Source organism: Mycotypha africana, assembly GCF_025528875.1.
Source record: "Mycotypha africana strain NRRL 2978 chromosome Unknown BDF20scaffold_7, whole genome shotgun sequence".
Lineage (NCBI taxonomy): Eukaryota > Fungi > Mucoromycota > Mucoromycetes > Mucorales > Mycotyphaceae > Mycotypha > Mycotypha africana.
This window is the reverse complement of record NW_026515731.1, coordinates 1,884,319-1,909,515: the sequence shown is the minus strand read 5'-3', so window position 1 is coordinate 1,909,515 and position 25,197 is coordinate 1,884,319. Positions and strand designations below refer to the sequence as shown.

Below are 25,197 nucleotides of genomic sequence, written 5' to 3'. Positions count from 1 at the left end.
ATTCAAGTGGCAAAAGCTAGACTACATGTCGAATCTAATGCGACATCATTCTTGAAACAATTAGCATGCATTTTATCGTAGCAACGGGGATTTTAAGCTTATCTCTGTTTTCTGAAATTAGAGCTTTAAGTGAGGATAAGTGCTTTTCACTTTTTTTTTTTTTTTTTTTTTAATTTCTGAAGGGTATCAAAATGATTCCTGAATTTAACTCTTCTGAGAAACGAACCAATTTCTTTTTTTAATGGATCCGTTTATGCTGGACCTCAATCGTGACTTGAAACTTCTGATTCAAACTTAATTTTTTTTTTTTTTTCCATTTGCTGAAAACAGTATTAACCTCTTTATTTCCCTTTTTACAAAAAGAGCATTCGAATCATGGAGAGTAATCGACTTTCTCAGTTTTTGTCTAGAAAATTATATCAATATGAATTACAAACAGCTTTATACATGTTAGAGCCTTGGGAGAAGGCTATATTCAGTAAGGATATATGCAACTCCCTATTTAATGAAGAAGTAATGTTTCAACATTGAGTTCTCATGAGCTAACGTCATTTTAACATTTTCGCTATAGACACAATTGTATTAAGCATTGTCTCCTTATCCATTGTGACAATGTACCAATATACACCTGTTATTTTTAAGTATTTTTCGACCATTTAGAGGAAACAAAATGACGAATATCACTTGTAATGGCTCTTCCCAAAGCAAATGCTCCTCTTTCCTTTTCATCAACCTTTGTACAGTTAAAAAAACAGTTCCCTTCTTCACTGCAGTTATCCTTCACTTACATATAAGTTCTATCTACTCTTTACACAACCATTTCATTAATCACGTTTTCCAATAAATTACAGTTTATTATGCATTATCTTTTTCTAGTTCATCATGTCAATATTGTGCTTGCACTTTCAAATGGAACATTTTTTGTACCACTTTGGTTATCATGCACATGCTTGTAATTTGAAAGCCTGCCTCGGTATTTTGAACAAGAATCTCTCTTTTATCCTTCTGTTCACAATGGAAAGTCTTGGTCTTGACAAATGAGATGCTTACTGAACTCTCTTCGTCAAAGTCCAGTTTTGTTTAGCATATTCTATATTCTTTTGACTTTTCAAGAGCAATTGGGGTCTACCATCTGGTTTCTTTTGAGGAATCTCTCGCTGTTGATAACGCAGCATTATTTCAGCTTTTGAAAAGAGATATAGCTATGCTCATAGATTTTAAAGCCTATCACCTCTTTACGAAAATAGTCATTAATTGGGTTGAAACAGAAGGGACAATCAAATGTACCCTTTTCCGTTAAGGTAAATGTTTCTTATCAAACATTCGACTGGTGTTTTCAACAGCAATGGTTAGGAAAGACATGTTGTAATTTTTGTAAAGTTGTAATTGGTATTTGTTTTTAAATTAAAAGGAGGATCCTATTCATACGTTATTTGCATACCGCTTAAGAACACTGTTCCTGAAAATAAGCAAAAGATAATTGTTGTATAATTAAAATATGAAGAAAACGCATGATAGTAGGCATTGTATCCACTCTTCTATCGTGCTGCTACGACCATGGTTACTATCTTAGGATCTTATGCTGGGCTCGCCTTATAGTAACAGCCACTCCTCGGCCAGTTGTCTAAAAATTCTTCCGCTTGATGGCAGGGCTGAAAAAAGTCATTGACTGACACAGCAAAGACAGGACGAATAGTACCATTTATGTCGTATAAGCTGATCAATAACCTATCTTTCCAAGCTGATTAGAATTAACAGTAGCTACCAATGCAATGCTAAACAGAAACTTGTTATCTGATGTCAAACTCGAACAGGTCACCTACTAGCATTCTCAAGGGCAGTTCTGGACTGTTGGCATAACGTTGAAATGTTCTGTCAAGAGCACTGAGAGTATCGTACTCTTGCTTCAAGGAAGGGAGCAAGAGATCTAAGGGACGTGTTATACGAATGTTGAACTTGATCAGCAAAAGATAATACATAAAGTTGCTACTCGAAAAGTCAAAACTACCTATTTATTAAGGTGTTGTTTACTCCTATCTCCAAAGTTTGCTCCACATCGTTGAATTTTCTTTTGCCAATGGATCTCTTGCTGGTTCATTCTATTGACGCCCAATGCCCACTTGGAGAGTTTAACAAACTTAGAAATGGCATTGATGTACCTTCATATGATTTTCGCTTGTTAAAAATATGCAATGTTTCCCTGTAAGCAACACTTTAACTACCGTTAGTAACGTGGACAAGCTTTTCATCAAAGAGCAACTCCACCCCCCCCCCACCATCGTAAAAAATGCGATTTTTTGTTACACCAAAAGTTAGAGTGACAGTAGGATAGAAATTAGCCGCTAATCTATTAGTTACAGCAGATGTGTCTTGATCATATGCTAAGCTGTACAGCTACATCTTCAGCGGTGATATTTTGATGGTTGGCTTGTGCAGTATTAACTATTTAACGTACGCCGTAAGCCTTGGTTCGAAACTGCCGTTTTTCAACCACAATGTAACGTGATCAAGATTTAGAAAAAATTAAATTAGAGTTTTACCCAATATCTTTAAATTTTCAAATTGTAAAAGTTCTATGAACAGCCCACTCATATGTAATGTGATACCCACTTTATTAATCGCCAAGTCATAGTACGCACTAACGCTACGAAATTTATTGTCCAAATTGAGTTGGCAAGCAGCATTCTTCGGAATTGGAAGCATGCTCCTAAAATTGATACTCGACAATCACGCAAAGAGAAAAAAACAAGGGCTTATAAGACATTTTCTCAAAAAGTAACAAAGTATATACAACGTATCATTGATTAAAACCTTATCACCAGAATGAATAGTGATTTAGGCCGATCAATAATATAATATGGAGCATAATTGTTTTGGAGAATAGTGTTATGAAGGATAGCCGGAATAAGTAATATTGCTGATCGATAACGAAGCATATCTTGCTGGCGCTCTTTGGATGGCATCGAGACGAACCTTCAGCTGTTGTAAGATAACACGCCCCCCCCTTCTACAATGCTTCGCAACCTCAGCAGTTGCAGACATGATATAAGCTATGCACTCAATTGAATGTAGACAAGTCAGGACGGGATGTATGTTATGCCAAATGTAAATATGCTATACCCAGGCAGATAACAGAAACGCAGAATTCTGCATATCCTCCTTCAACTTTTAAGAACGCATCTGACCCTCTTTCCTGTTTCAAAAAAGCTTTTTTCATAAAAGGAATAGCCCACCTTCACAGGCTGTTTAAAAAGTTATTTGAACCACTATATCACACAATCCCAATCTTTAATGCTATCTTTTCATATTGTGAATCTATGAAATTTGCCTTGCAAGCATTGAACAAATAGAACCATCTTTTTTTATACACAAATATACAGGCCTGTTTTGGCAAAGTTAGGCTAGTAATACAGCCGCAGCAATACAAGAAGCAAGAATAGACAAGCATTCTATAAATTGCATAAAAGGGCCACAAGTGACGATAGCATGGTAAGTGATGCTGTTGGTTATGATTCAAAATAGTATCCATCCGGATATGTGGGTCAATTGTGGCGACTTTTGGGAAAACTCCCAATGTCCCTTATTTGTCGATCCAAAAATCTGCATAGGAGCAGTAGTAAGGAATATGGATTGAGTCGATGGACTTGAAACGTTGTTTGCCATCATCATGTTCCTGCTGCTTAAAAAGGTTCTATTAGTTCTCGATTGTTCCATTTCGCAAACGAACAAAAGGCATATCCTTTGTTTTTAGCCAAGTAAAGGATAGGAACTCTTAATAAATCACAGAAATGATATAGTGGTCTTTTGCTTGTATTTGAAACATAACCTCCGTCAATTAAGATACCAGCCAAAGCTTGTCATTAGTTACATTTCTCCACATAGTGTGTGATTATCTATGCTGCTTTATGAACGACCTCAACAGTCCATACGCGCGGGGTTGTAATTATAACGAAGAAGTCGATAAATAAGAAAAAGACGAATTGTTCTTTTTATTACTTTTTGCTCTTCCTTTTCACTTTATGCCCGGATGTAAGTATAGGTTCCCTCAACGGTATTGCATGGGATATTAACCGTAGCTTTACTCACATCTTTCACAGGGCATTAGGGTAACAGTTTCGCATGGAGAATGTTCCCTGAAGCCATCCGTCAGCAGGAATGTTCTGGAAACGTTCCAGAAAACCAATTCTTCTGTTCTGTTGCTTTGAAAATTCTGAACAAAAAGAAACCACAGACATTAGAAAAATTTTGAACCTCCGGTAAACAACAATCGTGACATCGTGACATCCGCCAATTCCATCTCGCGTGGCTGTCTAGTTGTTGTTTATCGTTCTTTTTTTCTTTTTCTTTTAAAAAGGTAAAAAAAAAAAAAAATTATATCTTTTCTACCTTTACTCTTTATTGATAATTGAATTCTCTCAATTAGTTGGTCAAAATTAAACCATGCATATTTCAAAACGTAATGTCTATCAGCATTTGTCAGAACGCATGTCGCTTACTACACGCTATGAGAGCACTGTGGACCCACGTCATCCTATTTGAGCAAGGTGTTTCCTATGTTTCTGTTACGGTTGCAACATTGAAGAACCTTGCTTCGTAGGCTTCTGTTGGGTGAATGGCGCGACTAATGGCAGGCTGCTTATAGCATATGCAGCCATATATGTAAGCGTTTTATAGTAATTCCCCTTTACCCAAAAGAAAGGGGGGGGGAGGAGATTGAATCAAATATGTTATTAAAATGCAATTTAATTCTTGTTGTGAAAAAGGGTAATCGGCGCATACAAGATGTTTCTTCTTCCTGGGGGGCGCGTTTAGGGTGTCATGAGCCCTTGTATCTGCTTGTTTTTGGGCCGTTTGCTGAGAGAAAAAAACGGCTCTTCGTAGTGCATGCCAGTCAAAGGTTCTTTTGTCTTCTTTCTTTCCACTCCTGCATGTTTTCTGGAGTATCGCAATGCACCTTTCCGTGGCCGTAACAGTAAGGTACAACCTCGGAGCAAGCACTTGGCAAGTCACGGCGCTGCAATTCTGGACATGTGCCTTTCCCTCATTTCCTCTCCTCAGGCTCTTATGGGAGAGGGAGGCGAGGGAAGGGCAATGCGTTGTCCAGCGGGAAAACCGGAGTGGCAGCAGTCTCACGAATGTAATGGGGCGGGGGGTCAAGATGCGATAAAACAACTTCGTCGTGGCCGTCCTCCTCAGAGTATGACACATTCATTCTATCTTACTGTTTCAGTGTAGACGTTTCCTTGATTTTCTAACGTGGAGCAACAGCGATAAAATAACGTAGGGGCAACAACGATAAAAATAGCTCGTACCGCTCTTCATATGGAAATAAAGAAAAAAAAAAATCAATATTACAAACAAACTTCTTTAATTGACCTTATCTTTCCTGCGACATGACCTAGACTGCCTCTTGAGAACAATAGTCTTCACAGCTCCTTTATCTCACGAAAAGCTGACGTTTATCCAACAATTTAAATGGCATATGCATGGGTATTTTATCTTATCACTAGGTTGGCGGCTAGAATGCTGTTGGAAAAATCTGCAGAATACTCTTTCTATTCATAAGTCTTTCATTAAGTAAAGCTTACTTTTTTTTGCAGGACAAAGCAAACATGTATACAAATAAGTGTCATTGGAGTGATTTTGATTGGTTAATGCAAACGATAAGTTTGAAGCCACTCATCATTGCGTGACGTGTTTCGTTTTCTCAAGAAAGAAGTGGGCGGGGGCTTCAGGCCAAAAGAAGCAACTTTACCAGTAATAACAACGTCTTTTTACATACGTACAAACATGGTCGTTCACAAAAAAGGTCCAAACAAATCTTCTTTTACAAGAAACAGAAATAAACAAAATATTGTAGGCGACAAGCGTATGAGCTTGAGTCAGATTAAAAAGAAAATCCGCGATACGAAACGAGCCATAAACAGAGTAAATACATCACCATTGCCCCATTGGCTACAAATGACTGCTCAACTGACGATTGTTTGCTTCTCTTCATCTTTAGGAAGGCGCTCCTTCGCAGCTTATTATTGAAAATAAAAGAAAACTACGCGCGTTGGAATTTGAGTTGGGAGAACGAACATTAGATGAATTTGAACGTAGTAAATCCAGCAAATACCATAAAGTAAAGCATTTCGGTAAGTACAGCAACTGACCCATACTGAATTGGAGGGTTCTCTATGATAGTTTTCTACTCGCATTTGAATGAATGAAACAGTATGGACTGATAGAATATTTTTTTTTCTTGATAATAGAACGCAATAAAACAGAACGTAAATTAAAACAAGCCAAACGAAAATTAGAGGAAGCAGTCGACGAGGACAGTAAACGAGCAATAGACGAGGAAATACAAGAATTAGAGATACGATTGTTATATATTACGCATCATCCACGCACGGCTGATTATGTATCACTCTATCCCAAATCCAATGAGAATGATCCCAAAAGCCAGAAAAAGCGTGAAAAGCTTTTGAATGATATCAAACAAGCATTGAAAGACGGCGATAAGGATTTGGTACAGTTAAACAAGCGATATAGAGAGAATTATAAAGAGCAGTTGATCAAAAGAGGTATTCTTCAGCCCGTAACGCCCGTTGATATCGAAAACTTGGATACCAGCGCTACTAAGACTGGAGATGTTGAAGTTCACGAAGGAGATACAGAAAACAATGACGATTTCTTCGAAATGTAAATAACTTTTTTTTTTTCTGTTTTTTTGAATTATTAGACATCACTATCATTATTTATATCGCACATCATTATACACAAATCACAAACAATCACCTTCACTTGCATATCTGACGAATTTCTTGTCCACTAGATGATGAAATATTAAATATCTTTATTGAATAAAGAATAGAAAATAAATACATATGCTATCTACATTATTAAAGAAAAAAATAAAATAAAATCTTTCAGTGAATCTGACGATATTCAAAATTCGTGAAACGAGAGGGGACAAGGGGAATTCGAAAAATGGGTTATAAGTTGGGCTCATCATTGAAAGCGAGAGGTGATGATGGGCTCATATTGGATGATGAAGATGACGATGAAGATGACGATGATGGTATGATGACGGATGAATTAACTATCATTTCTGTTATTACTACTACTGCTACTGCTACTACTGTTACCATTCTCGGTAGGGCCACTGTTGTTCGTTTGTTCATTTGGATGATGATGCTCGTTATAAGATGGTGGCCGACGAGGAACATGTGGCACTCTTGCACCATTCATATCAATCAAAGCGGCATACGGTCGGGTTAATGTGGAGTTATCCGGTGATTCCTGCTGTTGCTGCAGATTTCTATCGCAGTGTTGATCTTGAAGGCTTGGTTGTGATCCCATTGCCAATAATACTGTATCACGCTCAATTCCGTAAGCAGGTGGTGGTGATAACGTGCCTTGCGATGGAGCCAATCCCCATTTTTTAACATTGGCTTCCACAAATACAAAGCCTGCCTGACCCAAATTCACGTGTATCTGACAAGGCCCATTCGCACCAATGGTGGGGAACAGGTTCCATCTTAAACCTGTATAGGCTTCTTCTAATTTTCGACCATTCCTCGTAAAAAAAATGGATCCTGTCCGATGTCTATAGCCGACACCAATAACATCACCATGTTTGTACGGTAAGCCATAGTGCTTATTATTGAAAGGTGAGCTAAAATACTTGTTCCCATTGCTCGAGAAGTACCCAATAGAAAATCGATTCCAACCAGGCAATCTCCAGCTGGGATATGGCTTCGTCGCAACACCTACGGATACAACTGTTGATTCAGGTTTGTCAAACATTTTCGCCTAAAAATACAATTTTCAGTTAACACCCTATTCAGTTGACTATTATTAGTTCGAGAGACAAATTCTTTTGTTTGCTTTACCTCCCAGTAATACACTTCTTGGTTCCTTGGTAAAGGCAAGTTCGTCTGTACGCAATTTTCGCCTTCCATAAACTGTATTTCTGTTCGACCGGCGACAAAGCAATTGGCTTCCAAATCCCATTCAAACTCAAATGCTGAGACCCCCTTTTCCTGAATACTTATATATTGCGGTGGAGTAATGTCAGTAGGAATGCTGTTAGGCGGGTGATGTTCTTGCCAAGCTGTTGAGTAAAAAATGTCATGTTAAAAAAGTTAAAAAATTGCTGCCTCTTTATTTTCATTTCTTATGAAACAGTCAGCTTTACTTCTTGCGCTTTCGTAACTAAGCCTTGCATCTTCTGATAAGTTTACAATATCTTCTTCTGCATCAGAAAGCAGCAGATCTTCTAAATCTCCGTTGAAGGAAAGCGGTAACTCGATAGGTGATCTTGTAAAGAATAACAATATCACAAGGACAACAAAAAATACAATGATTCCTGTCGCAAATATCCACGTATATGCCGAGTGCATCGAAACACTTTTGTTTTGTCCAATATAAAATCTCGAATCTTGATGTTTACTTTCTGAATTGCACAATTAGAGTGTAGAACGGTGTAATGGAACGGATACGGAAGAGAGCTAGGAAAGGAAGAGAGAGAGAGAATAAGAACAAAGCAGAGTCGAAAAATACGTCAGATTTTTTGCCGTAAATGGAAAACTCGGATACTGCAGTGTGTCTTGCGTTTGCAAATAAAGGCATTAGGGAAGACCCCGATATAAAAAATTCTCAGAAAAGCAGCGGAAAATTTAACAAGGCTGACTTCATTGGCATGAATTTTGTCAATGGTTGTACCCACAAGTCAGACTACCCTGCTCTGTTTTCAGTGCGCACTATGCAAATCACTTAGTGACTTATCCATTAAGTTTAACAATACGCTAAGCTTAATTCTATAGCCAGTCGTTGGAACAGATTGTCACTCCTACCGTCTGATTCGACTTTGTAGGTATAGTGTCCTATGAGTAGAGTATTAACGAGTTTTCTGACAAAAAAAGTATGATAAATGATAGAGGCCCTGACATATGCTATAACTTTTTCCGTGAGTATCAGAAGCCTAGAGAAGAAGCTCATTAATAACTGAATAAAATACAATTGTCTTACCATCATCTTCTGAAACGAAACTCAAGGTTACTTTTATGCATGTTCTTTTTATTTTTTTTGGCTTTATCAACTTCTTTAATATACCAACACAATGTTTAGTTCTCTTTTTTTTTTTTTTTTCTCCAATAGTGAGCGGTCAACAGTTAATAGATTTCTTAAATCTTCTTCATATTAATCAAGCCTCGCTCGGTCTTTGTCGAGATGGCCTGGTGAATTTAAAATTTTTCTAATACTCTTAATATCTTTTATACATTAATATCTTTGCAAAAATATGTGATTTAAGAGTATATTACCACCACGGTTGTTATAGGCCTCCTTTGAGATTCACTTTTGCTCCTGTTATTTGCTCTTTGAACATCAATGAGTAGTTTTATATCATCTACTATTAATATGGCCACCAGTCCAGGTGTACAAAAGTCACCGTATACCTCACTTAAGAAGCTTTATCCGTCGATTTCTACATTGAACTTGGCTTCAACTCTGGCTTATTCTACTGACCAACACGATTCTAGTATGGCTGCCGTAGCAGAAACACAACAGAAAAATCTAGAGCCACCTCCAGAATTTGCATTTGACCTACCAAAAAGAAATCTTGTGCTTGACAGGATATTCGCTACGAAAAAAGTTCAACCTATACCCTCCATGAGTTCCCTAGGGGAGCAACAACATCAACAACAAGCTGACACATTAGAGGCGTTTTTTGTCAATGCTACTCAGAATAGTCCTAACGCTATTAAGCCAGTCCAGCAATTGATTGAACGGTTGACTACCTGCCAGCAGCTTTCCAAGCATTTATTAGATTACTTTAAAATGTTGGCAGATATGGAACAGCAAGTCTCAAAGGTTTACCATACTTCAGGAGTAGAATCAGTCAGAACTGGCTTATCCAACGCTTCCTCTTTGGACGCTTCATCGAATCGTATGTCACTTCCTTCTTCTGAGGGGAACCGAAAAAAAAGCACGTCTTTTATGTCAAGCGCACACAAAATCAGCGACGACAGCAGTATGTGTTCCATGCATACTGGACGAGGGGAGCATGTGAATAGCATCATTGAAGCATGGAAACATTATCATAACAAGGCTTCAGAGGATCATGTGCAATTTGCTGCCTATTTGAAGAGCCAGGCCATTCCTACATTCGAGAATATAAATAGAGAACTTAAATGGATGATGAAATGCATCAGCAAAGATGACCGATTGTCACTGAAGACCTTGACAAAGTTGAAGTATGAAGCAGCCAAACGGATAAAGGCGCTAAATCAACAAATTTTGTTTTTTGAAGAACACCCCTATTACGGACATACAAGGCAAGATCCATGGCTAATGAATGCAGGTAATCAAATTACATAACGACCAGAGCAAAACGAGCCGTTGGGTGCGCGCGACACGCAGCACACTGATTCTAATACTCCCTTTTGTCGACCTCCTTTTCTATATCTATATGTATATATATGTCCCTCTACTTTATTAGGTGTTGTGGATCAATTAGTGAAGGTTTATCGACAAGAGAATAAAATTCATGAAACCGTCTTACGTGTTCAACAAGAAACATGGGCAGCCGAACAACATTTCATTTCTGAATTCGAACGTTTGACACAGCAACTCTATGCCTTACGACAAGATAATGGACTTATCTACATTACTGAACTTTGGAACAGTAGCCATAAGCGTAAAGGAAGCCATCATGAAGGAGGAGAACTCGACCGTCAGAGCAGCATCGATGTCACTCCACAACATTACAACATTATATCGGATAAGGCCTCTTTTCGTCATCCCGATCAAATCCAACTGGCCCATCCTCTCTTGCAACCAATACTTGCTACACGTATGGATGGCAAGTCGCGTGCTTTGTTTACAACCCGCTGGTTGGATTGCATTTATGTACTGACCGCTGCAGGCTTCCTCCACGAATATCAACGGTCCGAAAACTATCCATCCAACCCTGATGCTACTATTTACGTTCCTCATTACACGGTCATCATTATATCTACATTCACCAACCCCCACCATCAATCCTTAATGTTTCAATTGCAGCCAAAAATGATATCAGCGAAACCTGCTATGACGAACACCTTATCTTTGACAAACAAGCAATGGAAAGCAACTACCAAATCCAGGTGGAATCACCATTACCAAGATAGAAAGACGTGGACACTGCGAGCAAAATCAATGAAAGAGATGGAAGAATGGGTAGCTAATTTGAGAAAATGTTCAGAAAAGTTATTTGCACAGCATATTTCTGTGTCTCCTTCATCTTCTACTATAAACACGAGCAACAACCTTCCAACATCGTTTACTGCTGCTGAACAAGACGACAGCAGCGCTACAGATGATGAAGCTGGAAAGAGGGAAACAACTTTAAAAGAAGATATAGGCAAGTTCAAAGAAGAAGATATCACGAAGAATGGATGGATTACAAGCAATTCAGATAATGCTGTGGCGGCCGCACCTTCTGCAGAAACAGGTTCTAGCTGGATAATCCCAACCAACAAAGGAAACGAGGAGGCTAGCGAAGCAGTATCTAATTTGAAGGAGACCGGAAACAAATGGGTTCATACAGCAGAGGTTACCATGACAGGATGGGATTAAGGACCGGCTATTCTTAATTTATTACGGTTCAAGCGATAATGGTTTACTATTTACAAAGTTCTAAGTTGCTAGTCGTTCAATACATTATTATATATAAAAAGCATGTGGTATTAATTTTATCCAGCTAAACTGATAAGGTGTGCTGATGACGCTAGGATATCGAATGTGCATACTTTGCTACTGATCGAAAATTGATGGTTTAACATAGCTGACCAAACAGTGACTAACTCACTGTTGAGAAGAAGGAACGCAAGGGAGGTACGAGTTAAGGTTATTTACTGTGAAGTGATATTGCCACTGTTTCTTTTACCTCTGCTTCACTTTGATGATTCCTTGGTTTTTATAAGGATTCCAATCCAACACGTTGATATAACAGGATGTGCCTGATGCACCAAAAACACTTTGAAGCGCTTGTTGAATACTCATGCGGAAAGAAAGCTCTGTGATCTTGACGTCTAAATCTTCGTCAGACCAACTATCACGCAGACAGTTGAAGAAATTCACTAAGTCAATTGGAACATCTTGATGTCCTCATAAAAGAACTTGAAACATACACTGCCACTTTTAAGTATTGCCAATCATCGATCTGTTTGAAATGTTTGAACCAAGGTTTACTTATTTGTGCTGTACTCATTGTGTCGCATGTCAAAACGTAAAACGAAAAAAAAAAAGTTGTCTAGACTGGAAAAAAAACAAAAAAAAAGCTTCGCTGCTGCTGTTTAATTGAACAGTTCAGAAAGCTTAAAAAAGGATAACCTGTGAGTGTGGTATGATTCATTGCCTAGAAAAACCAGCAAACAGGGTCAAGAGACCATCAAAATGGAATAGTGAATAAATAATTGTTTAAATTGTATAGCGGCTCAAAATTGTACAAATTTAGGATCGTTTGGTAAACCGGTAGCAGGATCGATGTTCTACAACAATGGCAACAGGATCATTATTTTTCAATGTCTTAGCTAAACACACTCTTTTGTAATCTTACATTCTTCTTCAATAATCTTTGTTGTCGAATCAGCCGAGCTTCGTCGAAAGAAACCTTCTGTTTTCGCATAATTCTCATAATTTCTTCTTTATCCTTGAGACCAGCTCTACTGTCTTCCTCGTTAATGTTGACATTCAGATCGAAATTCGTACTGGTGAGACCATCTTCAATATCATCTTCAAATGATCCAGCATGAGTCGGCAACAGGTGGTATCCCAACAAGCGGTTGAGTTTATTTGCTCCAGAAGATATTACTGTTCTTATTCTTTTCCGACAAATCCAACAAGCTAAGCATTTTATATGGAACAAATAAGCTTAACACAGTTGGATGCTACATTTTTTATGATTTGCATTACGTACCAATAACTATTAATATAAACAGTAAAAGGAAGATATACATTATGCGTGATACTATGGGGAGAGTGAATTAGAAGAAAAAGGAAGGAAAAGGCTAAATGGTATTGCAGCATCATGGAGACAATTGACGCTTGAAAGGGAAGGGTCGCTCACGAAAGCGCCATTTTACTGATTTTTCCCCGGATACAATTGGCGGAAAAAGCTCCTGTACCTGACCCGCATGAAGCATGGGCTGATTTCCCTTATTGCCAACATTTTTTGTTGGGAAAGAACAGAAAGTTCACTTCTTTCTCTAAATTCTTACTTGTTTCTTCTAACGATGAGGTATTTATCATGTCTATTTTTCGCTCATATCAAGACATACACAAACGAAGTGGGGATTGACAAATTGAAGTAACGTTTTTCCTCTGCAGTAATAATCATACAACAGTATCAACCTATCATATTATAATAGCAGCAGACGACTCTCCTATTTCGTTAAAAGCTATCAACTACGCAATTGATTTTTGTGCTAAATTAAGCGTACCGTATCAATTGAACATACTTTATGCTATTGGACTTAATCCACCAGGATTGTCAACGTTTCCATTCATGTACGTTTTGCATTTCTGCGCCACAGCTGAACGATGTATGTTACACGTATTCTGTTTTATGAACGCTGCTCATAATGCTCTCTACAAATAGTGGCCGCTTGGATAGAATGAACAATCTTGATATTGAAGAAGATGCGAAAAAAGCGATTAATAAACTGGAAGAATATTTGGCGAAATATCAACAAACTGTAAGTTCTACAGTGTTCTTTTATAAATTTTCATTCAATCATAGAATTAAGCAGTATACTGTTTTCATGGAAACGCATGGAATATAGGGGTCAGCAAAAGTCATTGTCAGAAAAGATGAAAAAGATGCAAAGTATATTATCGAGGAATATGTTAACAATAATCCTCCAGATCTGTTGATTATGGGATCATCCAATAAAGAAAGCATACAAAAGTAAGTTATCCACGCGAAACGATCATTCAAGGGGGGGGGGGAGGGGAAGGGACAAAAAACTAATTCGCCTCAATTGATGCTGCAGACTAGTGTTAGGTTCCGTTAGTGATTATTGTTTACACCAATGCAAATGCCCAGTTACCATTATCAAATAAGGAAGACGGAGCTCTTATAATGTGCTGCTCGTTCAGAAAGAGCCAGGTTCCATATAGCCATTCTAAGGCCTTGGAGAAAAGAAAAAGGATCATCGTGAGATTGCTATCTTAATAAATTAAGTATAAACAAAAATATCATAGTTTTATTATATAATGTGTATGAGATTGCCAGTAGAGGCCCTAGCACTGTTTGTTGATAACTGTTAGTTAAAAAGTCCAAATTTGACAGCAACTTTGTAAACATCGGGCAAAAAAAGATCTATTGGCCTATTTTGTGACACCATAGATCGTTGAGTGAGGTCATTTCGTCTTGCTTCGTTGCAGCCTTAACAGCAAATGTACAGGATTAAATGATGGTTGGAACAACTTTGATAAGGTGATGTTCTCATGGACAACCCACACATCCAAAAAAAAAAAAAAAAAAAAAAAATTGAGGCAAAGAAAAAAAGGAAAAATGCAAAAAGGGCTTGGCTGAAATTACTGCCTAAGAGTAAGTAAATGATTTTTCAGCCTTCATCATTATAAGAATGCCACATGCATCTTTTTAAGTTCCAATACTTTCATTCATAGAGTGTTTCGATGCGTACAATACGCTCAGCGCTGCGAAATACTTGTCTTGCTTTGACAATGAAAGTAAGTGACATATTGAAGCTATTTATAATTAGTAACTTGTTGTTATTGAGAACTAATGTTACACATTCCTTTGCTTCCCTAAAACAAAAAATACATAATATTCTACGTGATACAAAGGCTTCTAGTCCACTTGCAAGAAGAACTGAGGTTGGTCTCTCATCCCCGAATTGACCGGATCTCATTTTGCAACAGAAATAGTATAAAATACGTACTAATTTTGCCACCGTACGACGTTTTTGTTCTTCTTTTCAGGTCTTCAGCAACGGTTGTCTCATCCTTCTTGTATCAGAAATGTCAAATCCTCGTTTCTGTAAATCATTATCTTCGACGGCTTCTTCATCCAAATACAAATCTTTATTTACAATGAAGAATATCATGAGTGTACCTGTCATTATCATTTTTTTTATTGCCTTTTTTTGCCTATCGACAGTGAAGATAAGGATCGTTTACACAACAACTACTACAACGTCAGGTAAGCTCTGTTCAATCCTAGCTCTCGAAGTCATTCACTAACATTCTCTGATATAATTAGTGAAGACCTGCACAAATAACTGCGAAACAATAGTGAATAATCAACTTATCCTCGACGAGACACAGCAGTCATTGTTCACAGATACTTTATATGAACTCACAGACACTTCAGCCACAATAGACCCGAAGAAAATTGTCGTCACCCATCCCGTTTCGCCTAAACCAACACAATATCCTTTCACTATTGTCACAGCGTCCAGTGCCAACCATTTATGTTCGCTTGAAAACTTTCTTTATTCATTGTATGCGTTGCGTGAAGAGCTCGAACCACACGAATTTCCGCGCGTCGTTCTTTATAATATCGGCATGAATCGTACCCAACTACCTGTGCTTGACAGTTTTCTAGAAAACGGGTTGATTGATGACTTGGAATTATTTGATTATTTTAAATACCCTCGATTCTGGGATGTTGCTATCAATGCTGGTGAATATGCCTGGAAGACCGGTATTGTTCACGAGGCCAGTAAAAAATACACACAACAATCCAATGGGCTTTTAGTTTGGTTGGATGCTGGTAACATTATTACCGCTGACTTTATTCGCAACATTCCACACATTATTCATCAACAAGGCGGATTTTGGTCCCCTCGATCGTCCAAAACCATGACTGCATGGACTCACCCAGGACTTTTTGAGTATTACGGTGAGGATGCAGCTACGGCCAAAGTAAAATATAGTAAAAACCACAACTGTAACGGAGCTGCTTTGGGTTTCGATACGAATAACAGCACTATTATGGACGAATTGATCACACCTTGGTACGAATGTGGCTTGAATAAAAACTGTATTGCACCACCAGGCTCATCGCGAAAGAACCATCGTCAAGATCAAGCTGCTTTAACTTATCTTGCCTACCGTAGTGGTAAAAAATGTACAATGATGCCCAGCTTTTACCATGGTTTACAAATTCATCGTGATAAATCTTGTCGATCAGAATTAATGAGTTTAGATTTGCAAAAGAAGCTGAATCACCCTAGTTCTATCGGTAAGGCAATGATACGACTCTGATCGTTTAAGATAGTGATCCGTTGCCAACGAATTGTTTGTTATATTAGATTTACCCAAATGGTATGCCAGTAATACTTTACAGCTGTATCATCATCCAGAATGGAGATATCCTGAAGGCCAGATCCCTTCAAATCTTGCAAAACTATTGACACCTCCAGCCGCAAACAATCCTTATCTCTATCAAAACTGATTCATTATCAACTATTCAAGATAATAAGCATCATCTTTCTGTACATATTCACTTGTCATATATAGACGCCTATTTTATACATAATTCTTCTTTTTTTTTCTCCGATACATGCAGCTAATACAATATACCATCAAATGGATATTATACTCATTCTACAGATAGCTCACATGAAGGAGCCAACAAAAAGCCTTCAGTAAGCTAATGGGTTGACATTAAAAATTCATTGGATATTTTATGCTCAATAACAGTGTAGTACGTAATAGTTGGTACAAGGGCTTAGCTTCTTTTCTTTTTTTAGAAGCGGGCGATAAGTGCCTAGACTTTGCGAACATTGAAGTCGTTTACGAGGCATATAACAGTCTGCTTTGATGCTTTTGAGGCGAGTTCATCTTGAAAACAAACAGTGACAACATTACAAACTGTTCGTCGTTAGCAATAATCACATCAAACGTGAAAGAACTCCTTGATATTGATGTATGCGACAGTAGAATTGTACACACTCACCAAATAATGCTAATTATATAAAGATATCAGATTTTATCGGATTCTGTATCAAAATGGCCAGAAATATGTGAGCTCGACTTTTTTGACTTATGAAGTATAATATCAAAGTTTTTATTGACCGGAAATGCAGCCTATCTATTTTTGGATCAGTCAACCTTTCTTCAGGGATTGAAGCTATGAGACATGAGGATTTTGCGAGAGATACTTCAAACAAATTGGAAATTGAAAGCGCTACAATAGGTCGTAAGGTTTAGAAAATATGACAACTAATAGGTGTCATTGGATCTCCCTGGAAAATAACAGTATTCACCTGGATATGGTACTTGGTATTTTCTTGGACACATGATGAGCCGTTTTACACATGATCCGAGGCGTCTCTACCCACGAAAAAAAGGCTTATTACAGAAGGTCTTGAGCGCAGTGAGTCCAATAAGAGCAACCGACATAATATTACCTCCTTGCGACAGATTATATCACTTTGTCAATACTACCGACTTATGGAGGCAATGTTTGAGGACTGAAAAATGAAGGAAAGCTTTCATGTTGACTAATTTAAACGTGCAGTTGTTGGAAAAGTTAAAGTTTGCATTTTGTTCAAATCACAAGACCCTCCTCGCGAACTGTACAATCAAAAGGCATATTACCCTTAAAAAATGGCATGCTCCACCAGATAGTGAGCTCCTTTTCTTCCAAAAAACTTGATCTCTCTGTCAAACTACCCATGATTGGATAAGAGAAATTCTTTCTTTGTCAATCAAGGGAAGAGATACAGCATCAAAATCAAGAAAACTTTATTCGAGTCGCATAACGTCACTAAAAACGTAGGTAACAATTCTTGATTGAGTTTATTGATCAAGACATTTTCCGCGAACAAAAAAGTATTAGTCTTCTTTGACCCATTGAGAGCAGACTACAAGAGTTCCCCCAAAATGTGGATGAGAAACCATAGCTTTTCAGAGTTCCAAAAAAGGTTCCTAAGCAAGCTTTGATTGGATAGATCTTTGACAGAAAACCAGATATATGAGTTTTCTGGTTGTGTAAAATCATCCAACCCTTTCCTTCAGTCCAACAAACTCCACATTCCCTTTCTCTGTATTACCCTTCTCTAACAGCCTTTCATGTCCTCAAATACAGCAATAGCATCCAAGAATGAGGGGTCTCCTAATGCTAACGATAAGTCAGTCACAACAAAAGACATTGCCAACTTATATTCACATCTCCAAACGATGATGGAGAGTTCTGCGCCTGCTTCGCCCCGACCTGCTAGGATTAGCAATCATCGGAACAGTTCCAACAGTAGCTTACCGATAACTCCTACCCCATCGTCCTCGATTTTGAATAACAATGATAACAAAAGCAAAAGAGAGTCCACTGCTCCTACTACTGCTCCGTCAACAATAAGTACAAGACAGCCCGTTTGTCCATGCCATCATATTTTTGTTTCGAAAGAGTCCGAACATTGTGCATTATGCGACGAAATTATACCCATTGTATCTGATATACAGAAAGATAGAGAACGAAAACGAAATGAAATAGACAAACTACAATTCTTGCTTTCAACTGAGAAATTGAATTCAAAAAAATGCGCAAAAGAGATTCATCAATTAAAGGAGGCCAGTGAGACTGCCAATGACAATTTGAAGCAATTAAAGACCGCCTATGGTTCTTTAGAGAGAGATCTGAAGTCGTTGGAAGGAAAATATAAAGACAGTCAGGAAAAAGCCGAAAAGGCATACCAAGCGAAAACAGAGGTTGAAAATGAATTGGAGGAGCTTTCACAAAAACTATTTGAAGAGGCGAACAAAATGGTATCTTCAGAGAAGAAGGCCAAATTTGAATTAGAAGTAAAGTATAAGCGTTTGAAGCAAGAGTTGAAACTATGTCGCGAGCAAATGGAAACAGAAGAACTGCAGTTGAAAGAATTGAAAGAGATGATGGGTTTAATGGAAGAACAACAGAAGAGGAGCAAAAGAAGCAGCGGTGGTGGTGGTGGTGGTGGTGGTGGTGGTGGTAGTGCTTTGAGTAGCAGTGTGGATTCTCTGCCAGGGGAAAAGCTTTCATTGACGGATGACGACGAGGGGGATATTTTAGATGCTCAAGAGAACCGTGCTGCTCGTGATCTGCTTGGTCTTTTTACACGCCAAAGATTAAGCGATGAGATTGTAGCCAACACAACGGATCCTTCCGTTTGTCAAGAGTTTATTGATTTTGTCAAGACGGGAGAAACGATAGCTCTTCGAAAGTTGCATTCTTCAAATATGTATATGAAAAATTCGTTATCAGAAGATGTCGAGCCGTGTCTACGATTTGGACCAAATTCAAGACTTTCTCCTAAAAAGTTAGTAGATGCTATTCTGATGAATGCGTGCTTCATTGAAAAAACGCCTTATGGTTTTTCAAAAGAACAGGCAAAGAAGGCGGTTGAGACACCGTTAAGAAACTCAGCAACTAAACACATGCTTTGGGAATATCTCAGTACAGGTTCATTAACGAGTAGCAGTAGTACTGCATCCATCAGCAGCAATAATAATGGTGCCCATCATCAACCATCGATAGAATGTCAAGCATGCGGTTATATGACAGAAAATGATTTGCCTTATCGATTCCGTATTTCCATACTAGACGATTGGGCATGTATAGATCGTTATTGTCGTGACAGATTGGTCTCTGTTTGTGAATTCTATACTTTTATACGTAACATTAGACAAGGTTATTACAATGGCCGCACATTATCTGATCTATTTCAGGAATCGACGCGATTGAAATTACAAATGTTTTACGCAAGGTAACTAAAAAAGGAATATTTAGGGTTAAATGGGAAGATGTACTTGTGCTTATTTGTTTATAATTCCTTTCATTTCCTATGATCCGTCAAATATGCGACATCGAATGTATTGTTGCTGCAGGATGGGCACTTTATCTCAAACACTGCGTCAGATGGGGTTGGAAGGAGACTCTGTTGGACAAGCATCAGCGCCCAACATGGTTATCCCACCGCCAGTGATTGTCGTTGATGGACAAACCACTGCACCCTCATCACCGCCAACCACTGCCGCAAGTTCGACGCGTTCTTCAAATGATTTACACATAACGGAAAAGGAGAAGGGGGACAAGGAGGATAGCTTGAGTATTATAAGTAAACATAGCAATGCCAGCAATGCCAGTTCGGTGCACCCTACCAATTCGGTTTGGTTAGCATAGATCCCTAACACTATTACCTTAACAACGATTACTTTTTTTTTTTTTATAACTCTATGTATGCATATACTATCTACTATACTCATCGAATAATTTCTAATGTTCTCAGATCTTTCCATTATCCCTTAATCGATTTGACTGTAACTTTATCTTTGTTTCCTTTTTTTTGTATCTTTTCATTCCTTGTGAAATCTCATTTTTATAAAATATTCAAAGAATCAAGAGAAAGAAAGGGCTGTATCTCCTTTCATCAAAGGAACTTATTCAAAATTTAAAAAACGAATCTTTTAAATTTTCACCAAATAAAAAAATATGTTTATAAAAGGCTTTTGGGCTTATTACGGGAATGCCTGGTGAATGCAGGGCCTTTTTTTTTTTTTTTTTTTTTTTTTTTTTTTTTTTTTTTCTGGCTTTGATTGAAAAAGGAAAGAAAGGAAAAAAAAAAAAAAAAAAAAAAAAAGTACGTCGGCCGGCCGACCAAAAGGAAAAAGAAAAGAAAATAGAAAAAGAAACTAAAAGATGACCTAATAAAGCGACAAAATCCATTTTTTTTTCAACGTCTCTTCTTTTCCCTCTTTTTTTTTTTTTAATTTTTTTGATTTGCTTTCTCTTTCACTTTTTTCCGAATTTTTTGTTATTTTAGACTACTATTCCTTCATCTTAAAAGCGTCTGACTGAATCTAGATTGAACACCTCTTCTTCTGCTCCTTTTCCTTTAAAACGGATTTCAGACGATTACCTTAGATTTATTTGTATTGAGCTTTATACATTCTCAACAATTTCATAAAATTTGTAATTGATTCTTCAAATACGAGAACCTGTAAAACTGCTAATTATGAACCATGATATACCGCCGCCTTTCAAATTATCAAAGCCAAGCCAACTCGATCGAAAATATTCTTTGTGTAAAGCGACATTCCAGCAAATAACAAAAAAATTTCTGTATTATCAAAATTGATTAGACTTTTTTCAAAAAAAAAAAAAAAAAATACATAAATTATAATACTAGCTGTTGTACAAAATCCTATTCGAGCAAGATGCTGTGGATTTGGTGAAAAAGACCGACGACCAATCGATCCGCCTCCAATATTACAACTAACAGCAAAGAATTCTTTTGGTGAAGCAATTGATTTGAAGTAAGTTTGCTTTCATTCATTAACGTATGACATAACATTATTTCATGGATTAAACTCACGGATTCTCTAATACCGTTAGACCAGAAGATTCTGTTTTATTCCTGGTTCAGTGCGAACTGTATAACGAGGATATGACAGAAAATAGAACGTTAGTCTATACACCATGGTCAACGAATCAACAGCAGCACAACGACAATGTCGTGTTATCCAATACTAAGCCAGAATACGTTCGTAATTTAATAGGCTCGTCAGTCTCCAATGCATATCATTTGTACAATGAAGAAAATAAACTTGGCACGTATTTCATATTCCAGGATTTGTCTGTTAGAACAGAAGGCATTTTTACGTTGAAATTTGTTTTTATTGACCTAGCTTTTGGGTAAGTCTTCTATATCTTCGCTTTAGTTCGTAATAGGATCCTCTGATATTGGTTTTCTTGTGCCTTTGCAACTAACTTTGACCTTTAGTGAACCACTAAGGAAGACGACGCAGATCCAACAAACCGTTTTTTCATCTACTTTTCAAGTCTATCCCGCCAAGAAGGTAATAACGATCATCCAATGACTTAACTCAAAATGATGGCCAACGCTCTTCATTCATTAATCTCTTTTATATTGCATCACCTTGATCCCACACCAAACTGCTTTGAAACAAACTTTTCGATTGAAACAAATCATGACAGTTTCCTGGATTGACCGGTAATTTTCATTTTATTTTTTTCATGATTGTTATTCTTTAACATTCCGCTTCCTTCTATGATGTTTCTCTGTCAGTTCCATATTAAGCTTATTCCCTTTTATAGAATCAACTTCACTTTCTAGATGTTTTTCAAAGCAAGGCATCAAAATCCCGATACGAAACGATTCACCCTACAAACGTATATCAAACGCCGTATATTCGCAAGATCATCCATCGTTTATAAGACATACAAAAGTAGGTGGTATAACCCCGTCGAATGCATATCCATCCCATTATTTGCCATCTGTATCCACCTCTGTACATGGAACACCATCAGCAACCCCGATAAAGTCCGATGTATCATCGCCGTCATCATCAACCACTCGATCAGATCACCACCTCCCAAAGATTGAGAGCGTTTATCACACCAGCGACTGCAACAATCACAACAGCAGCACTTTGACCTTGAATAATAACACGGCCACACCTGATCATAGTCGTCGTGAGTTCAAGCATAGCGATACTAATTATAGCAAGGAAAGTAACGGCAGCAATAACAGTGATGCGAATAGCGCTAGTAACAGTCACAATAGTACTAACAGTAGCCGAACGCCGAAATATAAGCGAATCTCAATTTCAGATGTCTTATCGCCAGATTAGATTTCATAAGAAACAACCCTCTCCCATTATTTATTCTAATATTTATTCAGCAGCCCGTTTTTTATTTATTTTACTCTTGTCCCATTCTCTCTAATCAAACATCACTAACTCTTTGGCATAATCTATGTTTCCTATTTATTCTATTTTCATGAAATACTAAAGTATAATAGCAATAACTACTTCCTGCGAACAACCTTCAACGGATCCTTACGTTTCTTCAATTGTTAGAAAAAAAAACCAAGTTAGTAGGCCATCTACCTATGAAAACTAAAAACAGTGTCCAAAGTCTTACCTTATTTGGACCCTTCTTGAACGCTCCTCCTCGTTTACGCTTTTGTGATTTCAGGCTGACGTCCATTGGTTCGGTATTGTTATGGGCCATAGCGGTTGGCATAGAGATGTGCGGCATTAGATAAGATGGAATATGTTTCATATGTTGTTGTACCTTTGCTGGTTGTAAAGCATGATCGTGTCGTAAAAACTCTAAATCCTTAGGTTTATCTTCGAAATGTGCCTTCAATTTTTCAGAATTGAAAATTTCACGTTTGATTTCTTTGATTCGTGCTTCTTTGATCGCCACTTTATTGACAGCCTTTAAAGCATCCTGCACACGATATCGGAAGCCTGAGACATTCTTGCTGTCAAAACTGTACGGCTTCAATTCACCTCCTTTTGCTTCTTGTTGCTTTTTAACTCTGTCATAGACAGCATCGTCACAAACATGTCGGCCTCTGGCCACGTCTTTGTTCTTTTCTTCCATCAGATCTTTCGGCACAACGAACGATAAACTCATGCCACGTTGACCACCTCTAGCTGTACGTCCGATACGATGTGTATAAGCTTTAGAGGAACTAGGGAAATCAAAATTTATGACAGCTGCTACTCCTTGGAAATCGATACCACGTGAAACACCATATTCTTTATCTTTTTGAGCTTTTTTATTCTTTTTCTTTTTCTTTTGAGCTACCAAAATATTTGGAGGAAAAAAAAAAAAAGAAAAAAAAGTCAATGCTGAATACACATTCCTTCCTAAACGAATATTACTTACATTTATCTTCTGCCTCGACCTCTACTTCTGCTTCATCTTCTTCGTTCTTACTTTCTTCGTCCTCACTATCAACTTCGCCTTTCAATTCAGTTTCATCCGTAGCAATCAAATAATCGTAAATACCACGATTGAACTCTTCCACAATATGATATCTTGAATTCAACGGCAATTCTGAATTCAATACACAGGACTTTATCGAGAACTGTTCCAAGAACAACTTGAGTTTGTAACAACGGTCAATATCATTAACAAACACCAAAATTTTGCCCTTGATCAATTTTAACTTCATCATCAAGAAGGTGTATAAAAATTTATCGAATTCTGAGCATTGCACAACGTATTGTGTGAGTGACTCCATTTCTTCCTTTGTATCGTCTAATGCTATGATTGCTGGATTTCGAAGCACGAGAGAAGTGAGCGATTCAATTTCGTTAGTGAACGTGGCTGACATAAGAAAGCTTTGGTATATTTTAGGTAGATATTTAGATGTAATTTTTCGTAGATCGTCTTCATAGCCGAAACTGAGAACAAGATCCGCTTCATCGATGACCAAGAACTGAAGTGAGTCTGTGAGGGACATCGAATTGGATTCTAGGTGTGTAAGTACTTTGCTAGGTGTCGCTACTATGATATCTGGTTTTTCTGCTAACAAGGGTCTATTGAAAACAGATTCGAAAAAGGAAGCATGGATCGTTAAGAAAAATTGATCTTTGTACGCAATCGAGGGTAAGCTATTCTATTGTCTACCTTTGTAATTGAATAGACATTTGGCTGGCCAAATTCACAATCTTCACTAACTGTTTAGCATAAGCCAAAAGTTTTTGAATATGATTTGTCACTTGTTCGGCTAATTCTCTTGTAGGTACTAAAATCAATGCTTTGATGGATGCTGTATCATCTGATGACTATAACGTAAATTTGTGTTAGAAGGTGAGCTTAGAAATAAACAATCTCTGGCTTTGTCTATAATGACTGACCTCTTTTTGCGCCAAGATTTTCTGTATAATAGGTAAAGCATAGGCTGCTGTTTTACCACTCCCTGTACGAGCTCTAGCAAGGATATCTTTGCCAGCAAGTGCTAAAGGTATCCCTTGAGCTTGAATGGGTGTAGGCTTTGTAAATTCCAATTGAGCAACAGCTCTAGCTAACCGAGGATCAAAATCAAATGAGGCAAAGGATTCAAGATCTGTCATAGTTGTAGAAGGATGGATGAGTTGACGAAGGCAGAAAAAATCATTCTGACCTTTTTCTCTTTTTGATTCAAATTCAAATAGCGTCACAACAGCAGTCATAATTGCCTAAAAAGAAATTCAGGTTCACAAGCATTGCTTACATAAACGTTGAATCGCAGCCCACCATTGTACTTTTTTCATAGAGAGTATACATTTATTTTTAACTTCGTCCACAGTCAGCTTACTAAGTTCTCATTAAATTTCGAGCTTACTCTAATGATTGTGCTCGAGCAACAGTATTATTTCAAATAAAGCTGTAGGGACGTTGAATATTAAGATTTAGTT

General features: G+C 37.6%; 13 protein-coding genes across 13 annotated transcripts; 8 read left to right on the top strand and 5 right to left on the bottom strand.

Moving 5' to 3' along the window:
- The first annotated feature begins 308 nt into the window (after positions 1 to 308).
- Positions 309 to 863, top strand: BDF20DRAFT_880682 (uncharacterized protein). Its single transcript, XM_053081636.1, has 2 exons — positions 309 to 478; positions 572 to 863. Exons 1-2 carry the CDS (start codon positions 376 to 378, stop codon positions 658 to 660), a joined length of 192 nt encoding a protein of 63 aa, XP_052935262.1. The 5' UTR covers positions 309 to 375; the 3' UTR covers positions 661 to 863.
- A 4,021-nt stretch (positions 864 to 4,884) lies between these two features.
- Positions 4,885 to 5,235, top strand: BDF20DRAFT_837129 (uncharacterized protein; the record flags this gene model as incomplete). The annotated part of the gene is made up of 1 exon (XM_053079016.1): positions 4,885 to 5,235. One exon carries the CDS (start codon positions 4,885 to 4,887, stop codon positions 5,233 to 5,235), a length of 351 nt encoding a protein of 116 aa, XP_052935261.1.
- Positions 5,236 to 6,114: 879 nt separating this feature from the next.
- BDF20DRAFT_880670 (uncharacterized protein) lies at positions 6,115 to 6,871 on the top strand. Its single transcript, XM_053081635.1, has one exon. The coding sequence runs from the start codon at positions 6,209 to 6,211 to the stop codon at positions 6,689 to 6,691; it is 483 nt and encodes a 160-aa protein (XP_052935260.1). The 5' UTR covers positions 6,115 to 6,208; the 3' UTR covers positions 6,692 to 6,871.
- A 16-nt stretch (positions 6,872 to 6,887) lies between these two features.
- On the bottom strand, positions 6,888 to 8,479 carry BDF20DRAFT_630079 (concanavalin A-like lectin/glucanase domain-containing protein). The gene is made up of 3 exons (XM_053075913.1): positions 8,186 to 8,479; positions 7,881 to 8,101; positions 6,888 to 7,800 (listed from the first exon to the last, which is right to left on the bottom strand). The coding sequence occupies exons 1-3, from the start codon at positions 8,388 to 8,390 to the stop codon at positions 7,084 to 7,086; spliced, it is 1,143 nt and encodes a 380-aa protein (XP_052935259.1). The 5' UTR covers positions 8,391 to 8,479; the 3' UTR covers positions 6,888 to 7,083.
- A 929-nt stretch (positions 8,480 to 9,408) lies between these two features.
- BDF20DRAFT_837126 (uncharacterized protein) lies at positions 9,409 to 11,607 on the top strand (the record flags this gene model as incomplete). The annotated part of the gene is made up of 2 exons (XM_053079015.1): positions 9,409 to 10,351; positions 10,490 to 11,607. The coding sequence occupies 2 exons, from the start codon at positions 9,409 to 9,411 to the stop codon at positions 11,605 to 11,607; spliced, it is 2,061 nt and encodes a 686-aa protein (XP_052935258.1).
- Positions 11,608 to 11,723: 116 nt separating this feature from the next.
- BDF20DRAFT_914637 (uncharacterized protein) lies at positions 11,724 to 12,241 on the bottom strand (the record flags this gene model as incomplete). The annotated part of the gene is made up of 3 exons (XM_053084212.1): positions 11,724 to 11,838; positions 11,918 to 12,082; positions 12,162 to 12,241. 3 exons carry the CDS (start codon positions 12,239 to 12,241, stop codon positions 11,724 to 11,726), a joined length of 360 nt encoding a protein of 119 aa, XP_052935257.1.
- A 19-nt stretch (positions 12,242 to 12,260) lies between these two features.
- BDF20DRAFT_880658 (uncharacterized protein) lies at positions 12,261 to 13,070 on the bottom strand. The gene is made up of 2 exons (XM_053081634.1): positions 12,950 to 13,070; positions 12,261 to 12,876 (listed from the first exon to the last, which is right to left on the bottom strand). The coding sequence occupies exons 1-2, from the start codon at positions 12,987 to 12,989 to the stop codon at positions 12,560 to 12,562; spliced, it is 357 nt and encodes a 118-aa protein (XP_052935256.1). The 5' UTR covers positions 12,990 to 13,070; the 3' UTR covers positions 12,261 to 12,559.
- BDF20DRAFT_880652 (uncharacterized protein) lies at positions 13,071 to 14,523 on the top strand. Its single transcript, XM_053081633.1, has 5 exons — positions 13,071 to 13,270; positions 13,360 to 13,539; positions 13,631 to 13,727; positions 13,815 to 13,939; positions 14,025 to 14,523. The coding sequence occupies exons 1-5, from the start codon at positions 13,167 to 13,169 to the stop codon at positions 14,092 to 14,094; spliced, it is 576 nt and encodes a 191-aa protein (XP_052935255.1). The 5' UTR covers positions 13,071 to 13,166; the 3' UTR covers positions 14,095 to 14,523.
- An 873-nt stretch (positions 14,524 to 15,396) lies between these two features.
- Positions 15,397 to 16,848, top strand: BDF20DRAFT_945290 (uncharacterized protein; the record flags this gene model as incomplete). The annotated part of the gene is made up of 2 exons (XM_053084840.1): positions 15,397 to 16,243; positions 16,314 to 16,848. Coding segments are annotated over 2 exons (990 nt in total), but the record flags the coding sequence as incomplete, so codon positions are not given.
- A 2,100-nt stretch (positions 16,849 to 18,948) lies between these two features.
- On the top strand, positions 18,949 to 20,548 carry BDF20DRAFT_880618 (uncharacterized protein; the record flags this gene model as incomplete). Its single annotated transcript, XM_053081632.1, has 2 exons — positions 18,949 to 19,745; positions 19,867 to 20,548. Coding segments are annotated over exons 1-2 (817 nt in total), but the record flags the coding sequence as incomplete, so codon positions are not given.
- Positions 20,549 to 20,993: 445 nt separating this feature from the next.
- On the top strand, positions 20,994 to 22,176 carry BDF20DRAFT_798008 (velvet factor; the record flags this gene model as incomplete). The annotated part of the gene is made up of 7 exons (XM_053076307.1): positions 20,994 to 21,063; positions 21,168 to 21,294; positions 21,374 to 21,491; positions 21,609 to 21,673; positions 21,762 to 21,837; positions 21,977 to 21,992; positions 22,097 to 22,176. Coding segments are annotated over 7 exons (552 nt in total), but the record flags the coding sequence as incomplete, so codon positions are not given.
- Positions 22,177 to 22,617: 441 nt separating this feature from the next.
- Positions 22,618 to 24,341, bottom strand: BDF20DRAFT_629220 (P-loop containing nucleoside triphosphate hydrolase protein). Its single transcript, XM_053075911.1, has 2 exons — positions 23,681 to 24,341; positions 22,618 to 23,595 (listed from the first exon to the last, which is right to left on the bottom strand). Exons 1-2 carry the CDS (start codon positions 24,258 to 24,260, stop codon positions 22,850 to 22,852), a joined length of 1,326 nt encoding a protein of 441 aa, XP_052935251.1. The 5' UTR covers positions 24,261 to 24,341; the 3' UTR covers positions 22,618 to 22,849.
- On the bottom strand, positions 24,342 to 25,103 carry BDF20DRAFT_629219 (P-loop containing nucleoside triphosphate hydrolase protein). The gene is made up of 2 exons (XM_053075910.1): positions 24,658 to 25,103; positions 24,342 to 24,585 (listed from the first exon to the last, which is right to left on the bottom strand). The coding sequence occupies exons 1-2, from the start codon at positions 24,970 to 24,972 to the stop codon at positions 24,424 to 24,426; spliced, it is 477 nt and encodes a 158-aa protein (XP_052935250.1). The 5' UTR covers positions 24,973 to 25,103; the 3' UTR covers positions 24,342 to 24,423.
- Between the last annotated feature and the right edge of the window lie 94 nt (positions 25,104 to 25,197).